Genomic DNA, 17,754 nt, shown 5'->3' with positions numbered 1-17,754 from the left:
TTTCATTGCTTTTATAGTTGAAAGGATTGCCTTGGCTGGTTAGGCTCAGCCATTAGTGTCGGCCCTCAAACCAATGAGTCTCGGGTTCGATTCTGGTCAAGGGCACATACCTCAGTTGCAGTTCGTCCCCAGCCCTGGTCGGGGTCATGCTGGAGGCAGCCAGTTGATGTGAGACACGTGGATGTTTTCTCCCCCCACCCTCTCTTGCCCACCTCCCCCACCCCCTCTATCAGAAGATAAATGGAAAAAGATCCTCGGGTAAGAATAAAAAAATTATTTTACATATATATATATATATATATATATATATATATATAGTTAAGGGTTTTTTGGAGGTCCTCAAACCACTATTCCTAATGAACCCACTCAGATTTTAGAAGCTTGAACTGAAAGCTGTGGAAAGTGATTGAAGGGCTATATACAAGAGAGTGATTTACTAGATTTGATCCACAAGTCAAAGCAAGTGTGTTGCCTTATAGATGACGCATCTTGAGTCCTAAAGAATGTAGGTGATTTTTCCTGCTGAAATAACAGTGCTTATCTTAACAGAATAGAATAAGAAGTAGGTTTCCCGATTTCCTCTTCAGTGTTCTTTTATGCTATACTGCTATTTTTAGTGGTTGGTTTAATTAAACCTTAGTAATCCCAAGAAGCAAAAGACCAAGGGTAAGCTGCTAGTCAGGACTAATAAAGTATTAATATGTGTAAAACTACCAAGCACTGCTTCATAATATTGTTCCATAAATGTCAATTATATGTGATTGTTAATATTCTTGTAGAAATAATTAGTGCTTTCATTCCCAAGGGGCATAAATTTTAAAAGTGTTTGCCCTTCTTACTTTTCATGCAAAATAGTTGTTTTGTTCAATTTTTTCTTAAACCATTAGGCAAGTAAGAGATAATTTAGTAAGTTAATTTATACCATCTACTGTCCTAGTCGAGATGATGTAGGCATTCCAGGGGTCCAGGGACAGAGGGTCCACAACCCACTGTGGGTTCTTGGCTTTGGGCAGGACAGAGTTAAAAAAACAAGCCAACAAAGAGTTTAAAGGGAAAGTAAGTTTATTAGTGAAGCACTGAGATAAAAAGTGGGCTACTCCACAGACAGAGGAACCTCCCCCCCTTTGCGGAATTTGCTTCCTTATTGAGTTTCATTTAATCTGGGGAGTAGGGTATTCACTATAAAGGGGAGGAATATTTAGGATCTTCCTGGGAAAGGGGTGGTGATTTCTCAGAGGAGCTCGTCAGCCATGTAGTATCCTTCTATGTGCCTTTCGTTTGAGAGTGGTGGCACGGGGTGTGTGGGTTATCATGCTGATATATTACAGTGAGCGTATAATGAGGCTAGGAGTTACCGTTAGGTGAAATTGCACCATGTTCTATCCAGCTGGTTTTAAACTATGAATTCTGTGGGGGATAGTCTTCCTTGTTGACATTTTCTATAACTTTTATTGATTGTAGCTGTTTTACCAAATATCCTATCTCAAATATGGAGGTTATAGAGCAGAAGAATATTATTTTTATGTTGATTATTTATCTGTTACTTTATTGATTCCCTTGCAGGCATTACTGTGCAGTAATTATACTTTATCAAATACCTTATTTTTCTAATTTATCCAGAATTTTCTCCATTAAACAGCCATCTATTTTAGGATTTTGCTTTGTGACAGCACAAACTGGTGTTTCTGAGCAAGGCTGTAGAATCCCAGCACATTTCACCAGAGATTCCATTTGTGATATGAATCTGCTCTAGAGGGTGTCTGTGTGTGTGTGTGTGTGTGTGTGTGTGTGTGTGTGCGCGCGCGCCTCCAACCCCAATGTGGAGCTCTAGCATTTTTAACAGCAATTTTATCAAAAGTGCAGAATTTACTAAAATTAACTAAACTTTTATTTTTCATTTAGGTTATTTACAACAAGAAAACCTCACTTCTACTTGCCAGACTTTTATTTTGGAAAGTTCACATTTAAAAGAATATGCAGAACACTGTACAGATGAAGGTTTTATTCCAGCCTGCTTACTGGTAAGTGATTTGTTTCTTAAGGAAAATATTTCATCATTGACAAACATAAGACATTATACACACAGTCTTAAATTAAATCACCTCTTTATCAAAATCATAATTGGCAGAAATTTGCCCTGGCCAGTTTAGCTCAGTGGTTAGAGCGTCGGCCACGGTCCAGAGAGACCCGGGTTTGGTTCCTGCTAAAGGCACATACCTCGGTTTCAGTTTGTCCCTGGCCCTGGTTGGTTGTGCAAGTGGGAGCCACTCGATGTGTCCCTTTCGTGTCAATGTTTCTCCCTCCCTCTCCCTCTGTCCCTCTCTCCCTCTCTGCCACCCTCCCACCCTCCCCCTCCACCTGAACAAAAAATGGAAAAATATCCTCGAGTGAGGATTAAGAAAAAAAAAATTGGCAGAAATTTGATAGTTTGTATTCATGCCTAATTGGAAATACCCAAAGCATGCAAGCTCTTCTTTTCACACTCTTATGCTAAAGCTGTTAAGTGAATTACAACTTTGCCTCTGAAAATCAGTTTTAGAATGTTACTTTCATTTCTAATTTGTTTCACTACTTTCTTGTTTATTATCTGTTATGATTTGAATATTTGTACCCTTTCAAAATTCATATGTTGAAACTCTTAACCCCCAAAGTGGTGGTATTTGGGTATAGAGCCTTTGGGAAGTAATTATGTTTAGATTAGATTGTGAGGTTGGGACACTCATGATGAAATTAGTGCTTTTCTAAGAAGTGTAAAGGAGAGATCTTTTCATGTACATGCACCAAGGAAAGGCCATGTGAGCACACAGCAAGAAGGGAGATGTCTGCAAACCAGGAAGTTAGTTCGCACCAAGAACCAAATCACCCATCACCTTGTTCTTAGACTTCTCAGCCTCCAGAACAATGAGAAGTAAATATTATTCAAGTCACCAGTTTTATGGTATTTTACATAAGACTAACCTTTTCTATTTCGTTGCTTACTTCTGACAAATACAAAACAGTTATTTTGATATCTGTTGTCGCTACCTTTTAAAATACCAATAGACCAACAGAGCATCATTTAGTATAGAATGGATATATTCTGGAACTACATTATTTGAAATGATATTTTGTCATTTATTATAAACATAGTTTCTTAGATTCATTTCCTCTGTCACAGACACCATTGCTATTCCAGCTTTTTATTTATTTCCATTTTTTTGAAATATCTTTTTCATTTCTTTAATTTCAGTCTTTTGATCTTAATTAAATCTTGAGTGGGCAGCATATGTAAGGGTCTTGGTTGTTTTTTTTTTTATGTTTTTATTGATTTTTTTTTTTTTTTAGAGGAAGGGAGAGAGAGAAACATCGATGTGAGAGAGAAACATCAATTGGCTGTCTCCTGCACACTCCTTCCTGGGAATTGAGTCGCAACCGAGGCATGTGCCGTGACTGGAAATCTCACCAGGGCCATTCAGTCCATGGGATGACTGAATGCACTGACCCATGCCAGCCAGGCCACCCTATGTCTTTTTTTTTTTTTTCTTTTTTTTTTTTATCTTTATTGTTGAATGTATTACAGATGTTCCTCCTTTTTCTCCTATTGACCCTCTCCTCCCCACTCGCGCCCCCTTCCTGCCTTTCCCCACACTGTTGTCTATGTCCATCGGTTATGCATATATGCGTATAAGTCCTTTGGTTTATTTTTTCTAATCCCCCACCCCCTTCCCTTTGAGGTTTGTCAGTCCAACAACCAATTTGTACTTCTTAATCCCTTCACCTTTTTTTTTTTTTTTTTTTTAATCCTCACCCGAGGACATTTTTCCATTTTTTTTACAGATAGAGTGGGAGGGAGAGAGAGGAAGGGAGAGAGAGAAACATCGACGTGAAGGGACACATCGAGTGGCTGCCACCCGCACGACCAACCAGGGCCGGGGACAAACTGCAACCGAAGTACGCACCCTTAGCGGGAACCGAACCCGGGTCTCTCCGGACCGCAGGCCGACGCTCTAACCGCTGAGCCAAACTGGCCAGGGCCCCTTCACCTTTTTCACCCATTCTCCCAACCCCCCTCCCATTTGGCAACCAACAAAAGGTTCTCTGTATCTATGAGAATGTTTCTGTTCTGCTTGTTCATTTTGTTTGTGTAAGAATGAGGTGGAGCTGAGTAACCAGAAGAGTGCACGTTTATTGAGGGAAACATCTGCTGGGCTACCTCTAAGGAGAAAATAGCAACTGGCTTGTCCAGACTAAGGATTTTTAAACTTAGGGCTGGGGTGGGTGCTCATTCATCTGAGGAGTCGTGGTTGTCCTTGATTGGTCGGGGCTGGGGTCTCCTGAAACTTGTTTTTCTTGTCAAGTGACCATTTGCAGTTTTGGGTGGGTTAGGGTAGTTCTGTCATTCCAGTCCACCTGACTGGAGTGATGGGTTTTGGTTTCCTGGAATGAGAGGCTTAGGGCAAGGTTAAATGATAAGAGGCTTGGCACATCAATATGAAAGTAAAAGACTTAAGAGGCTTGGGGCAGTAATATGGAAGTTAAGAGCTAACAAACAGTTTGTAGATTCAATTGTCAATAGATGTGTATTTATTGCCATTTTATTCATATTTTTTTATCTTCAAGAAGACCCTTCAACATTTCATATACTAATGGTTTGGTGGTGATGAACTCCTTTAGCTTTTTCTTGTCTGGGAAACTCTTTATATGCCCATTAATTCTAAATGACAGCTTTGCAGGACAGAGTAATCTTGGTTTTAAGTTCTTACTTTTCGTGACTCTCAATATTTCTTACCACTCCCTTCTGGCCTGCAAAATTTCTTTTGAGAAATCAGCTGACAGTCTTATGGGAACTCCCTTGTAGGTAACTAACTGCTTTTCTCTTGCAACTTTTAAGATTCTCTCTTTGTCTTGAACCTTTTGCATTTGATGATGATGCGTCTTGTGTGGGCCTCTTGGGGTTCACCTTGTTTGGGACTCTGTGCTTCTTAGACTTGTATGTCTGTTTCCTTCACCAAGTTAGGGAAGTTTTCTGTCATTATTCTTTCCAATAGGTTTTCAGTTTCTTACTTTCCTTTCGGGCACCCCTGAGATGTGAGTGTTGGCATGCTTGAAGTTGTTCCAGAGGCTCCTTACACTATACTCATTTTTTTGGATTCTTTTTTCTGTTCTGATTGGGTGGTGTTTGCTTCCTTATATTCCAAATCGATGGTTTGCTTCTTCGCTTTACCTACTCCACTAGTGAATCTGGGTAAATTATTCTTTATTTTAGTTAGTACCTCCTTCACTTCTGACTGTGTATCCTTCATTTCTGAATGGTCCTTTTTTATGCTCTTGAGTCTGTTGTAGAAAAACGAGACATACCAGACTCAAGACTCCGAACTGGGTTCAAATTAAGAGAGCTTTATTAGCTGCGTGGCGACTGTCCCATCCTACACAGAGGAGAGAGCAGCCCCGAGCTAGGGGTGGGTTGCTTATATAATTGTCTTAGCCCCTGTTAAGGAATTTGGGTTAAGGGTATGCGAGCAAGCAAGCATGTACAGAAGCAGATATTTGCAATTAGCTGTTATGCCTTAAGGAACAATCAGTTTCTGTGTACACAAAGCAGTGGTTATCTATACAATGCAGTGGTTATCTATTAGCAGATAGTTCTTGCCATTCCCTTAAAATCCAGGGGGCAAGGTCATGTGTTTGTCCTTTACAAGGCCTTTACTAAGTTCATTGAAGTTCTCAGTAAGTTCATTGAGCATCCTTATAAGCAGTGTTTTGAACTCTGCATCTGTTAGGTTGCCTATCTCCATTTCGCTTAGTTCTTTTCCTAAAGTTTTGTTCTGTTCTATCATTTGGGACCTGTTTCTTTGTCTCATTTTGGCTACCTTCCTGTGTTTGTTTTTATGCCTTACTTGACAAGAGGTATGGGGATAGCTGAGACCAGATGCTGCTTGTTTGAAAGAATTTAGGAAAACCTGAAGCAGGATCCAAGGCAGGCCAATCCTGTGGTAAAGCAACTGGCAACATCTTGGGTGGGCCTGTATTTTGGGTGGGGCAGGGCCTCAGGGAATCACCAGGGCGGGTAAACAGTCTAAGCCACGTTGATGGAGGCCCAGATATGGTGGCTGTCTGCCGCCCCAGGGAAGGATTCACCAAAGGAACAAAGGCCTCTGACAGCATGTTTGTCAAGGAGAAAGTCACCTCTCCAGAACCTTGCCCCAATGCCAAACAACTCAGTTCTACCCCATACCTCTCCGGTGTCTTTCAAGCTGCCTCGTGCACGCCGGAGTCTGGAGGGTGCGATTCTGAGTAAGTACATGGGTGGGCCCTTTAAGAGTTGCTGGCTGGGGCTCCAGCAGCCTCAGCCTCCCTCAGCCTCAGTTCCCACTGGTTTTTACAGGCAGAAGTTAATGGGGATTCTCTTCCTGGCACTGGAAACTTGAGCTGGGCACTTGGTGTGGGACAGGGACCCCTCAGTCCTCAGGGAGGCCCTTCCCAGCCGAGATGTCCCTCCTAATTTTTATCCGCCACACATGGGTGTGGGACCAGCCCGCCCGCGCCTCTGTCCCTCCTACCAGTCTCAATGTGGATTCTTCTTTAATTTCATAGTTGTAAGACTTCCATTCAGTAGTTATCTCTATTGAAGTTCTCACTGAGTTTATCCACTTATGTACAGAGTTTGATGAGCATCTTTATGACTACTGCTTTGAACTCTTTATGTAATAATCATCTTTTTTTTTTTTTTCTTTATCCTCACCCGAGCACATTTATTTCCATTTTTTGTTCAGATAGAGAGAGAGAGAGAAACATCGACGTGAAAGTGACAGATCGAGTGGCTGCCCGTGCACGACCCATCCAGAGCCAGGGACAAACCGCAACCGAGGTACATGTCCTTAGTGGGAACCGAACCTGGGTCTCTCTGGACCACAGGCTGACACTCTGACTGCTAAGTCAAACTGGCCAGGGTGTAGACATCTTTATTTTAATATTTTCCTGTGGTTTTGTCTTGTGTTTTATTTTTTTGGAACATATTATTTTGTTTTCTTATTTTGCCTGTTTGTTTCTATGTATTTGGTAGATCAGCTATGTCTCCTGCTCTTGATAAAAGTGGCCTTATTTAGAAGGGAGATGGCATCCACCACCACTCCTGATTCTGAAGAAACTTTTCCTACAACCCTTTGGCTCTCCTAGACAAAAGCCCCACTGGTATTCAAAGCCAGATGTTATAGAGGCTTCTCTTCCTGGTGCAGGTCCCTGGGCTGGGGCTCAAACCCCTCACTCTTCAAGGAGGACCTCTGCAGTTGGGTCCCTCCCTCTTTTGGGTCACCATTCAGTTAGTGGGGGTTAGGTTATGTGCCAGAATAGACTGTGTCTGTATCAATGAGGCTTTTGCTTTGTATTTGCAGTTGGAGAGTATCTGCTGTGCTAGTTTTCAGGTTGTTCTCAGTGATAGCTGCTCTGCATGTAGTGGTAGTTTTGGTGTCACTGAGAGTTGGTGAGCTCAGGACCTTCCTACTTCATCATCTTGAACCCAAAGCCAGGAACCTTGCTCTTGAATGCCAGTTTAGCTTCTTGAAAAGTTGTTTCTTGCTATTGGTGTTCTGTCCCATAACAAACATATCACTGGTTGTAGAGGTGGCCTCATGGCAAAGCCTAGTGAGTTAAGGGAGAAACAGCAAGAATTGTCCCAAGGAAGAAAGGGGCTAAAAATCATGATGTTTTGGGAACAGTTGGATAAGGGTAATTGTGAGGGAGCGGACTTTGCCATAGAAGGGAGGGTCAGTCAGTGAGAAATTCCTAAGGGAGAAAAAGCCAACAAGTTTGAGAAAAGGGCTGTTAAGTATTCAACCAAGACCTTTGCCACGTTAGACTTCCTTGCCCCTGCCTCCGATATTCTGAATAAAAATCCTGAACCGATTTGTTCCATTGAAAATCGGCTATGTTCTACATGTTGTCAAGACATGAAGAACAAGGTGGAAATCACACCAAAAAAACTTGCCAACCATTTGAAGAGGACCCTAGGGTCAAGCCAATGTGGTTTAATTTACAAAGAAAAGGAGCCCAGCTAACAACAGAAGGTCAGATATTTCATCCAGGCATGTAGACTGTCACAAGACAGGGACCTACTCATGTGAGCAGTGGTAGTGTACACCAACAACAGCAGTAGAGTCAAGGTTACATCCATTCTCGAGACACTGTGACATCTGTTTTGCCTGCCCAAATTTTCTGGCTAGATTCTGTTTCAGGAGCAGACTTCAGTAAGCCTTCCCCTAAACAAGTGGACTGCTTCAGCGAATGGGGAACTGTGAGTTCAAAAGTCAAATGCTATTACAGAGACTATTTATACTAAACAACAAGAGGTGAAATGGCCTGACCATCACACCCAAATGAGAGCTGTCACTGTGGGGACAAGATAGTGGACAGTCCATAATCCATTCTCCAGAATCAGAAGAGATGGCTCACCACAATTCTTCCTGACAGCCAAGGCAGGCCCAAAGTAGTGTGATCTCTTGGCAAGATAAAAATGACTAGACCAGTCAGTTGGTTTCCTTTTACAAGGAATGAGTACCTGTTGTGTTGATCAAGGCCAGGAGAGACTTAGTCTCCTCTCGAAGAAGGAGATGCCCGAAAGGAGCTAACTCCTATTTCGAACCTTAACTTTGAGCATTTGGGTGGCCTCTTCCATTATGTATCTCAGGGTTAAATCGTGAAAGGCCAGGGTCATGTATTGAGGGAAATGGCCCACTTGAAACATTGCTGGTGCATATTTGTAGGACTCTTGACTTGACCAGTTCTTGTTGGTCAGGGCCCAGGCAGGCCTGCCTCACCTCTGCCTAGTGGGTCAGTAATAGACCCCATGATTGTCTCAGCAGCATCCGCTCCTCACTCTTCTCTGCTCACAGGCCTGAGGAGAATCTTCCTCTACATGTTGGGCTAGTTCAGGAATGGACATATGAGTTCTGACAAAAGGTCTCTTGGGAGGGTTTTCTGGAAATTTCCTTGAACCACAAGGTTGTTTTTCTTTCTTTAGAATGGTCTAGCATCTTGATAAACTGCCTGGAATTGCTACAGCATCAAGAAATCGCCTGGGATTCTCTTCCTCATGATTGAAAAGAATCTAGCCCTGGCTGCTTTGGCTTACTGGTCAGAGTGTGACACTTGGACTGAAGGTTCACAGGTTCAGTTGCCAGTCAAGGGCATATACCTGGGTCCCCGGCCCTAGTCAGGTTCATGCGAGAAGCATCCATTCAGTTTGTTTCTCTCACATTGATGTTTCTCTCCCTCCCTTCCTTCCACTCTATCTAAAAATCAATGGAAAAATATCCTCAGGTGAGGATTAACAACAACATAAAAAAAAAAATCTCATAATCACAAACTTGGGAATTTGCTATTGGTTCCTGTGGAGGACTAACCACTCTCTAAAATGCCTGGAACAAAAACGATATTTGCAAAAGTGGAAAGGCCCCAGTCTTTCTCAATGGAGAAAGGATAATCTTATCGACAAATAGTGCTAGAACAACTAGAAATCTATACACAAAGAAAGAACATATACACATCTCTCATATAAAAATTAACCAAATAAATAACAACACCAAAATGTAAAATGTAGAACTACTATATGACTTTAAGAAGAAAACATAGGTGGAAAATTTGTACAGCCTTAGGTTTGACAGTGAGTTGTTTTTACTTTTTATTGTTTTCTTTTTTCCTCATCCTTTATTTTTAACAAGTCATTTTCTATTTTTCAGTGATAGTTGATGTGCAATGTTATATTAGTTCCAGGCATATACCCCATTGATTGAACATTATATAACTTACTAAGTGATCATCACAATAAATCTAATACCCATCTGACACCATGCATAATTATTAGAATAATATTTACTGTATTCCTTATGCTGTACTTTATATCCCCATGACTATTCTGTAGCTGCCAATTTGTGTTTCTTATTTATTTATTTTATCCTCACCCAAGGACATTTTTTTCCATTTTTTTTGTTGTTGTTGTTGTTCAGATAGAGTGGGAGGGAGAGAGAGGATGAGAGAGAGAGAGAGAAACATCAACCTGAAAGGGACACATCGCGTGGCCGCCACCCACATGACCAACCAGGGCCAGGGACAAACTGCAACCGAGGTACACGCCCTTAGCGGGAACCGAACCCAGGTCTCTCTGGACCGCGGGCTGATGCTCTGACTGCTGAGCCAAACTGGCCAGGGCCAATTCGTGCTTCTTAATTGCTTCACCTTTTTACCTGTCCCTCCAACCTCCCTCCCATCTGGCAGCCATCAAAATGTTCTCTGTATTTGTGAATATGTTTCTGTTCTGCTGCTTTAATTTTCTTTTTCTTAGATTTATTTTTTGTTTATAGATATATATTGTCATTTTATTCTTTTTCCCTCGAAGACATTTCTGCATTTATCTTCAGATAGAGTGGGAGGGAGAGAGGGGGGAAGAGAGAAAGAGAAACATCGATGTAAGAGAGGCACATCAAGTGGTTGCCACCCACACGACCCCAACCTGGGCCAGCGACAAACTGCAACCGAGGTACGTGCCCTTAGTGGGAACCAAACCCGGGACACTGTGGCCTGCAGGCCAACCCTCTAACCACTGAGCCAAACTGGCCAGGGCTTGTTCATATTCTCAATAAATTTTTTTTTCTTCTCCTTAAAGTAGACCCTTTAACATTTCATGTGTTGCTGGTTTGATGGTGATGAATTCCTTTAGCTTTTCCTTGTCTGGGAAACTCTGTATGTCCTTCAATTCTATTTTTTTTTTTTTATCCTCAATTGAGGACACGTTTCCATTTTTATTCAGTTAGAATGGGAGTCGGGGAGAGAGAGAAACAGAAACATCGATGTGAAAGGGACACATCGAGTACCTGCCTCCTGCTGACCCCAACCAAGGCCGGGGATGAATTGCAACCGAAGTACGTGCCCTTGACCAGAATCGAACCTGCAGTTCATTGGTCCATGGACTAGCGCTCTAACCACTAAGCAAAACCGGCCAGGGCTGTCCTTCAGTTCTAAATGGTAGCTTTACTGAGTAGCATAATCTTGGTTGTAAATCCTTGGTTTTCATCACTGAATATTTATTGCCCATCCCTTCTGGCCTGCAAAGTTTCTGTTGAAAAATTAGCTTACTGGCTCATGGGAGCTCCCTTGTAGGTAACTAACTGCTTTTCTCTTGCTGCTTTTAAGATTATCTTTCAGTCTGTAATCTTTGGCATTTTAATTACGATATGTCTTGGTGTCAGCCTCTTTAAGTTCATCTTGTTTAGGACTCTCTCTCTGCATTTCCTGGACTTGTATGTCTGTTTCCTTTGTGGGGTTAGGGAAGCTTTCTGTCATCATTTTTTCAAATAGGTTTTCAATTTCTTGCTCTCCGTCTTCTCCTTCCACCACCCATGTGGTGCAAATGTCGATACACTTAAAATTGTCCTAGGGGCTCCTTACCCTATATTCATATTTTTAGATTCTTTTTTCTTTTTATTGTTCTGAGTGGGGGTTTTTTGCTTCCTTATATTCCAAATTGCTGATTTGATTCTCAGTTTTATTTATGCTACTATTGATTTCCGGTAAATTATTCTTCATTTTATTAGTGTATCCTTCATTAGAACTGGTTCCTTTTTATGGTTTCCATGTCCTTTTATATGCTGTTGAAGTTCTGTCTAAGTTCATTGAGCATCCTTACAAAAAATATTTCGAACTCTGCATCAAGTACATTGTCTCCATTTTGTTAATTTGTTTCCTTCTGTTCTTTCATTAGGGATATTTTTTGTTGTCTCCTCATCTTGGCAGCATCCCTGTGTTTGTTTTTATGTATTATGTAGAGCTGCTACATTACCCAGGCTTGGTAGGATGGCCTAATATAGTAAGTGTCCTATAGGGTCCAGTGGCACAGTCTCCCTAATCACTCAAGTGAGCCACCACCCACCCCCACCCTCTACCTCCCACCCCCATGTGGGCTGTGTGACGGATTTACCCTCAGGCCAAACCACTGCAATGACTTGCTGCAACTATGGGCCCACCCCACAGAACAGGACTTTCTTCAGCAGGGCTTTGGTGCCCACTGATTCTGCCCCTTGAATATGTCATTGTGGAGGCGTTTCAGTGTTGTTTTGACTTGGTATGAAACTGTCCATTGGGTGTGCTAGCTCTGGGGTCTCCTGAGAGGTACACGCCAAGGTCAGCCCCCCCACCCTGTTTTCTGCCCAAGGCCACCTGGTTTGAATTACACAGCAATCTGCAGCTGCCTCCTACTACTGCCAGGCCTAGGGCCACTTAGCAAGAGGTATGGGGGCATCGGGTACGCTGAGGCCAGGTGCTGTTTGTTTTATAGATTTTGAGAATGTCTTAAGTGTGGCCATTCATATGGAAAAGGCACTGGAAAGAGCTTGAGTGGGCCCGCAAGTTTAGTAGGGCAGGGTCTCAGGGAATCACCAGGTTGGGGTGAACAGTGTTAGCCAAGTTGAAGGACACTCAGATACAGTGCCTACCTGCTGGCTATGTGTGGGGAAGTTTCAGCCAAGAAATAATGGCCTCTGTCAGCACTTCTGTGTGACAGAAAGCTGACAAAACCTCCCCACCCAAGCTCTCGCCCTAATGTCAGACATGAACTTCAGTTCCTGCCTGTATTTCTCTGGTGCCTTTTGAACTGCTGCTCCAGAGCTGGAGCTTAGAGAGAGTGAGTTCAAGTAAGTCGGTAAGTGGGTCCTTTAAGAGGAACTGCCTGGGGACTTCTGACAGTGGGTTTTTAAATATGATGCCAAAAGCACTGACTATAAAAATTCAACTTTATAAAATTAGTATCTTGTGCTCTGTAAGACACAGCATTGAAAGAATGACAAGCTACGAACTAGAGGAAAATATTCGTAACTCACATATCTGATAAAGGATATGTACCAAGAATATGCTAAAAACTTTTTAAAAAATACCCACAAACGACTGCATTTTTTTTAAGTGGGCAAGAGATCTGAAGATCCTGCCCCATAGAAAATATATGGATTGTAGTAAGCATAAGAAAAAAATGCTCCATATTATTAGTCATTAGGAAAATATAAATTAATAACCTAATGGTTATTATACCAATATTTACCTATTAGAATGGTTAGTATAAAAAAACATTTAGAACTGTCAGATACTTAGTGGTAAGTGAATAAACAAAAAGTAACACACAAACAAGATGAATGAATCTTAAATAAATCCTTCTGAGTTCTTCTAAATTATCAATTTTAAACAAGTAAATAAACATATTGTAGATGATAGGAGCCAGGTCTCTCACTCTGTAAGAAGATACAAATGAGGATAAGAATACAACCTGTGGTGGGAATGCAGATGGCTACAGCCATTATGCAAAATAGGATGGAGTTTCTGAAAGGATTAGTAGTGTTTTAAATGGTACAGGTAAAAGCTTGCAGAAGGTGGAAACTGTGAAAATTGTGTTGCTTGTATGACCTTTGCTCAGTCTTCTGTTGAGTGTGGATAAGGATTATCTGGATTATCCACAAGGCAATGAATCACTCAGCAGATGCCGGATGAGATACCAGACCAGTCCAACTTCAAAGTGGACAATGGGCCAGGCAGATTACGGCACCAAGAACTGCTAGAAGCTAAAAGTAGAGTATATAACCTACACCCCAACTGTTATTTGATGCTGAACCCTTTTCCGCTCAGCCTGCCTACACGCAGGCGCATGCAATAAAGCCATTTTGCTCTACATTTGCCTTGTGTTGTGGATGTGATCTACAGCTGGCTTAGACCATTTCGTTTCCTCAAAAAAATTAAAAATGGAACTGCTTTTTGACCCACCGATCCCACTTCTGGGACTATATCCTAAGAATCCCAAAACACCAATAAACAATATATGCGAGATTCCAAAATGGCGGCAGAGTGAATGCAAGCTACACAGACCATCTCCCAAGACCAAACTGGAATTATAACTAAAATAAAGACAAATCATTGAGGAAAAGGCAACAGAAAAGCAGCTGGAGAGGATCATATCATCAGGAACAGGAAAAAAGGACAATGAATGGAGCCTGGTAGGTCTGCCGAGGCGCCAGAGGGCAGCCTGGGAATCCACACAAGCAGCTGTTTTAGCTGTGAGCATCTCCCTCTGAGTTAAAATCCCAAGCGCCCTCCAGAGCGCAGAAGGCCGGGACAGAACACTAAATCAGCTACAGCCATTCATTTTTGGTTCTCACAGACGGAGGGCAGACTGGACTGGAACTCTGTGGGGACACCAGAGCTATTGCTGAGTCGTGATCGCACATGATGGTGGCTATCTTGCTTTTTCCCCAGAGCTCTGGGGAGAAGCAGCAGTCCCTCCCTCGGAGATTTAACCCAACCCAGCTGGGCCATTGAAATGCAAATTGAGACTCATAAACAACCAGCATTTGCCCCCTCCTAGGGAAATCCTCTTACCCTGAACACCTGAGGCCGTTTTTCATTCAGTTGTGGGCTACAACTCAAGACTCAACAAGTAACTGAAACTAATACCCTCCAGGCAGAAAGCTGGGGGATAACTGAACCTATCCTGAGCTTGCAAATCTACCCAGGAAAGTACGACTCGACAGTGGTGTTGAACAGGGACCCTCCCACACTCATCCAAACCCAGTAGAGGGAGCCACAAGCAGTAGAGCACCAACGCCCACAGGGAAAATTTGGCAGGCTCCAGAACCCACTGAGATAGCCAAAATGGTGAAACAAAGAAACAAATCCCCAATTAAAGAGCAAGAGAACTCTACTGAAGATGAGATAAATGAAATACAGTTAAGCAAGTTATCAGAGGTAGAGGTCAAAGCCATGATCTTGAGTAGGCTCAACAGCATGAGTCAGGACATCAACACCATGAGTAAGAATATAGAAACACATTTGAAAACCAACGAAGGTGAAATGAAGAATGATGTAGCAGAAATAAAGAACACATTGGAAGAAATAACCAGCAGAATAGAGGAAGCTGAGGACCGGGTCAGTGAATTAGAAGACAGGGTTGGGAAAGAAATCAAAAACCAAAAGGAAAAAACAATTAAAAACAGGAAGACAGCTTAAGAGAACTCTGAGACAACTGAAAACATAATAACATTTGTATCATAGGAGTCGCAAAAAGAAGAAGAAAATGAGCAAGGGTTATAGATTATATTTGAAGAAATAGTGACAGAAACCTTCCCTAACTTAGTGAAGGAAGAAGGCATTCAAGTTCAAGAAGCACAGAGAGCCCCAAGTCAGAAGAACTCAAACAGGCCCACACCAAGACACATAGTAATTAAAATGCCTAAAACTAAGGACGAGGATAGAATCCTAAAGGGAGCAAAAGGAAAGCAACAAGTTACCTACAAAGGAACCCCCATAAGGTTATCATTTGACTTCTCAACAGAAACACTACAGACCATAAAGGATCTGAGTCCAAGACTATTCTATCCAGTAAGGCTATCATTCAAAATAGAAGGTGAAATAAAAAGCTTCCCAGATCAAAAAAAAAGGCTAAGGGAATATATCAGCACCAAACCAGCACTGCAAGAAATGTTAATAGGACTGCTGTAATTAGTAGAAGAAATAGGAAGAAAAATATAACCAAACTAATCAAAAATGGCAATAAATAAGTACATATCAATAATAACGTTAAATGTAAATGGACCGAATGCCCTGATCAAAAGGCACAGAGTAGCTGATTGGATAAGAAAGCATTCTGCTAGATTTATTTAATAAACGAATTCGGCAAGGTATCAGGATACAAAATTAACATCAAGAAATTGACGGCATTCTTATACACCAATGATGAACTCACAGAAAGAGTATATCCCATTTACCACTGCAGCAAGAAAATTGAGGTACCTAGGAATAAACTTAACCAAAGAAGTAAAGGACCTATTTGCAGAAAACTACAGGACATTGAAAAAAGAAATAAAGGAAGATATAAAATAGTGGAAACACATTCCTTGTTCATGGATTGGAAGAATTAACATCATTAAAAGCAATCTATAGATTCAATGCAATCCTCATCAAAATACCAATGACATATTTCACAGCACTAGAACAAGTACTTCAGAAGTTCTTATGGAACCAAAAAAGATCCTGAATAGCCACAGCAATCTTGAAAAAGAAAGACAAAGTATGTGGGATCATAATACCAGATATCAGGTTATATTACAAAACTACTCTAACCAAAACAGCCCGGCACTGGCACAAGTACAGGCATATAGATCAATGGAATAGAACAGAGAACCCAGAAATTGACCCAAAAGATGCTCAATTAATATTTGACAAAGATGGCAAGAGCATACAATGGAGTAAAGAGAGCCTCTTTAATAAATAGTGTTGGGGCCCTGGCCGGTTTGGCTCAGCGGTTAGAGCATCGGCCTGCGGTCCAGAGAGACCTGGGTTTGGTTCCCGCCAAGGGCATATACTTCGGTTGCAGTTTGTCCCCAGCCCTGGTTGGGTCGTGTGGGTGGCAGCCAGTCGACGTGTCCCTTTCATGTCGATGTTTCTCTCTCTCTTCCTCTCTCTCCCTCCCGCTCTGTCTGAATAAAAAATGGGAAAAAAAGTCCTCAGGTGAGGATAAAAAATTTTTTAAAAAAAATTGGAGGGGAAAAAATAAACAAATCAAAGTCAAATGATAAATAAATAAAAGAATATATGCACCCTGACCAGTTTGGCTTAGCAGTTAGAGTGTCAGTCCATGATATTAGTCGAGGGCATGTACCTGAGTTGCCAGTTCTATCTTCTGCCCTGGCCCATGTCATGCAGGAGGTAACCAGTCAGTATGTCTCTCTCATATCAATGTTTCTTCCTCTCCCTTCCTCCCTCTCTCTCTCTCCTTCCCTCTCTACCATTTTATTTTTTAAAATCAATGGAGAAAAATCCTCAGGTAAGATTATATGCACCCCTATGTTCATAGCATTATTTACAATAGTCAAGATCTGGAAACAGCCAGGTGTCCATCAGCACATGAGAGCATAACAAAGCTATAGTACATTTACACAATGGAATCCTATGCAGTTGTAAAACAGAAGGAACTCTTACCCTTTGCAACAGCATGGATGGACCTGGATAGTATTATGGTAAGCTAAATAAGCCAGCCAGAGAAAGACAAATACCATATGATCTCACTAATATGTGGAATCTAAGAAAATAAATCGACAACAGAGTGGAACCAGAACTGTGGATACATGGTTGCCCAAAGGTATGGGAATGAGAGGGGATGGATAAAGAAGGTGAAGGGATTAGATAAAGAACATATGGACACCGACAGTTGTGTGGTGAAGATCAAGGGAGGGCAAGGCAGGTGTGGGTGGAGGTAGGCAAAGGAATTGAAAATGGGAGACATTTTCAGTAATGTCAACATTAAAATTTCTTAATAAAGAATACAACCTGTGGTGTTGAATTATAGTCAGATATCAGTGTGTTTGTCTTAATATATGTACAAATATATAATGTTTATATATGTGAATTGGTGTGTCTGTATTTGTGTAATGTCTGCAATGAGGGCATAGTTGCCCTAATACCCTAGTTACAAGCACCTAGCTCCCAGATCTATACTTCCCACATTTCTGGAGACTGGAAAGTCTAACATCAAGGTGCCCCTGATCTCGTTTCTGGTGAGAACTGCCTTCCAAGCTTATAAAGGGCCACCTTCCTGAGGTGCCCTGCCATGAATCTTTGGGGACACAATTCAGTCCATAACAGTCATTCAGCCATTAATTAGAAATAAAGCAAGGTATAATGAAAAGTTAGTATTAAGTAAATCCCCTAGCTTCTCAGGTTTTAATTAAGATAGAAGGACAAATTAGAAAT

General features: G+C 41.6%; 1 protein-coding gene across 1 annotated transcript in view; it reads left to right on the top strand.

Annotated features, from left to right (window-relative positions):
- Window positions 1–17,754, top strand: part of LOC118627925 (protein NPAT) — a 77,142-nt gene that overhangs the window by 27,738 nt on the left and 31,650 nt on the right. Inside the window, exon 2 of the mRNA XM_036258468.1 lies at window positions 1,903–2,021. Coding sequence (XP_036114361.1) covers window positions 1,903–2,021 — 119 coding nt within the window. The remainder of the gene's footprint in view (window positions 1–1,902; window positions 2,022–17,754) is intronic.

This window comes from Molossus molossus, unplaced genomic scaffold, assembly GCF_014108415.1.
Source record: "Molossus molossus isolate mMolMol1 unplaced genomic scaffold, mMolMol1.p scaffold_m16_p_13, whole genome shotgun sequence".
In the NCBI taxonomy this organism is placed as follows: Eukaryota; Metazoa; Chordata; class Mammalia; order Chiroptera; family Molossidae; genus Molossus; species Molossus molossus.
The sequence above is the reverse complement of the archived record's forward strand: the minus strand, read 5'-3'. Positions and strand labels throughout refer to the sequence as shown.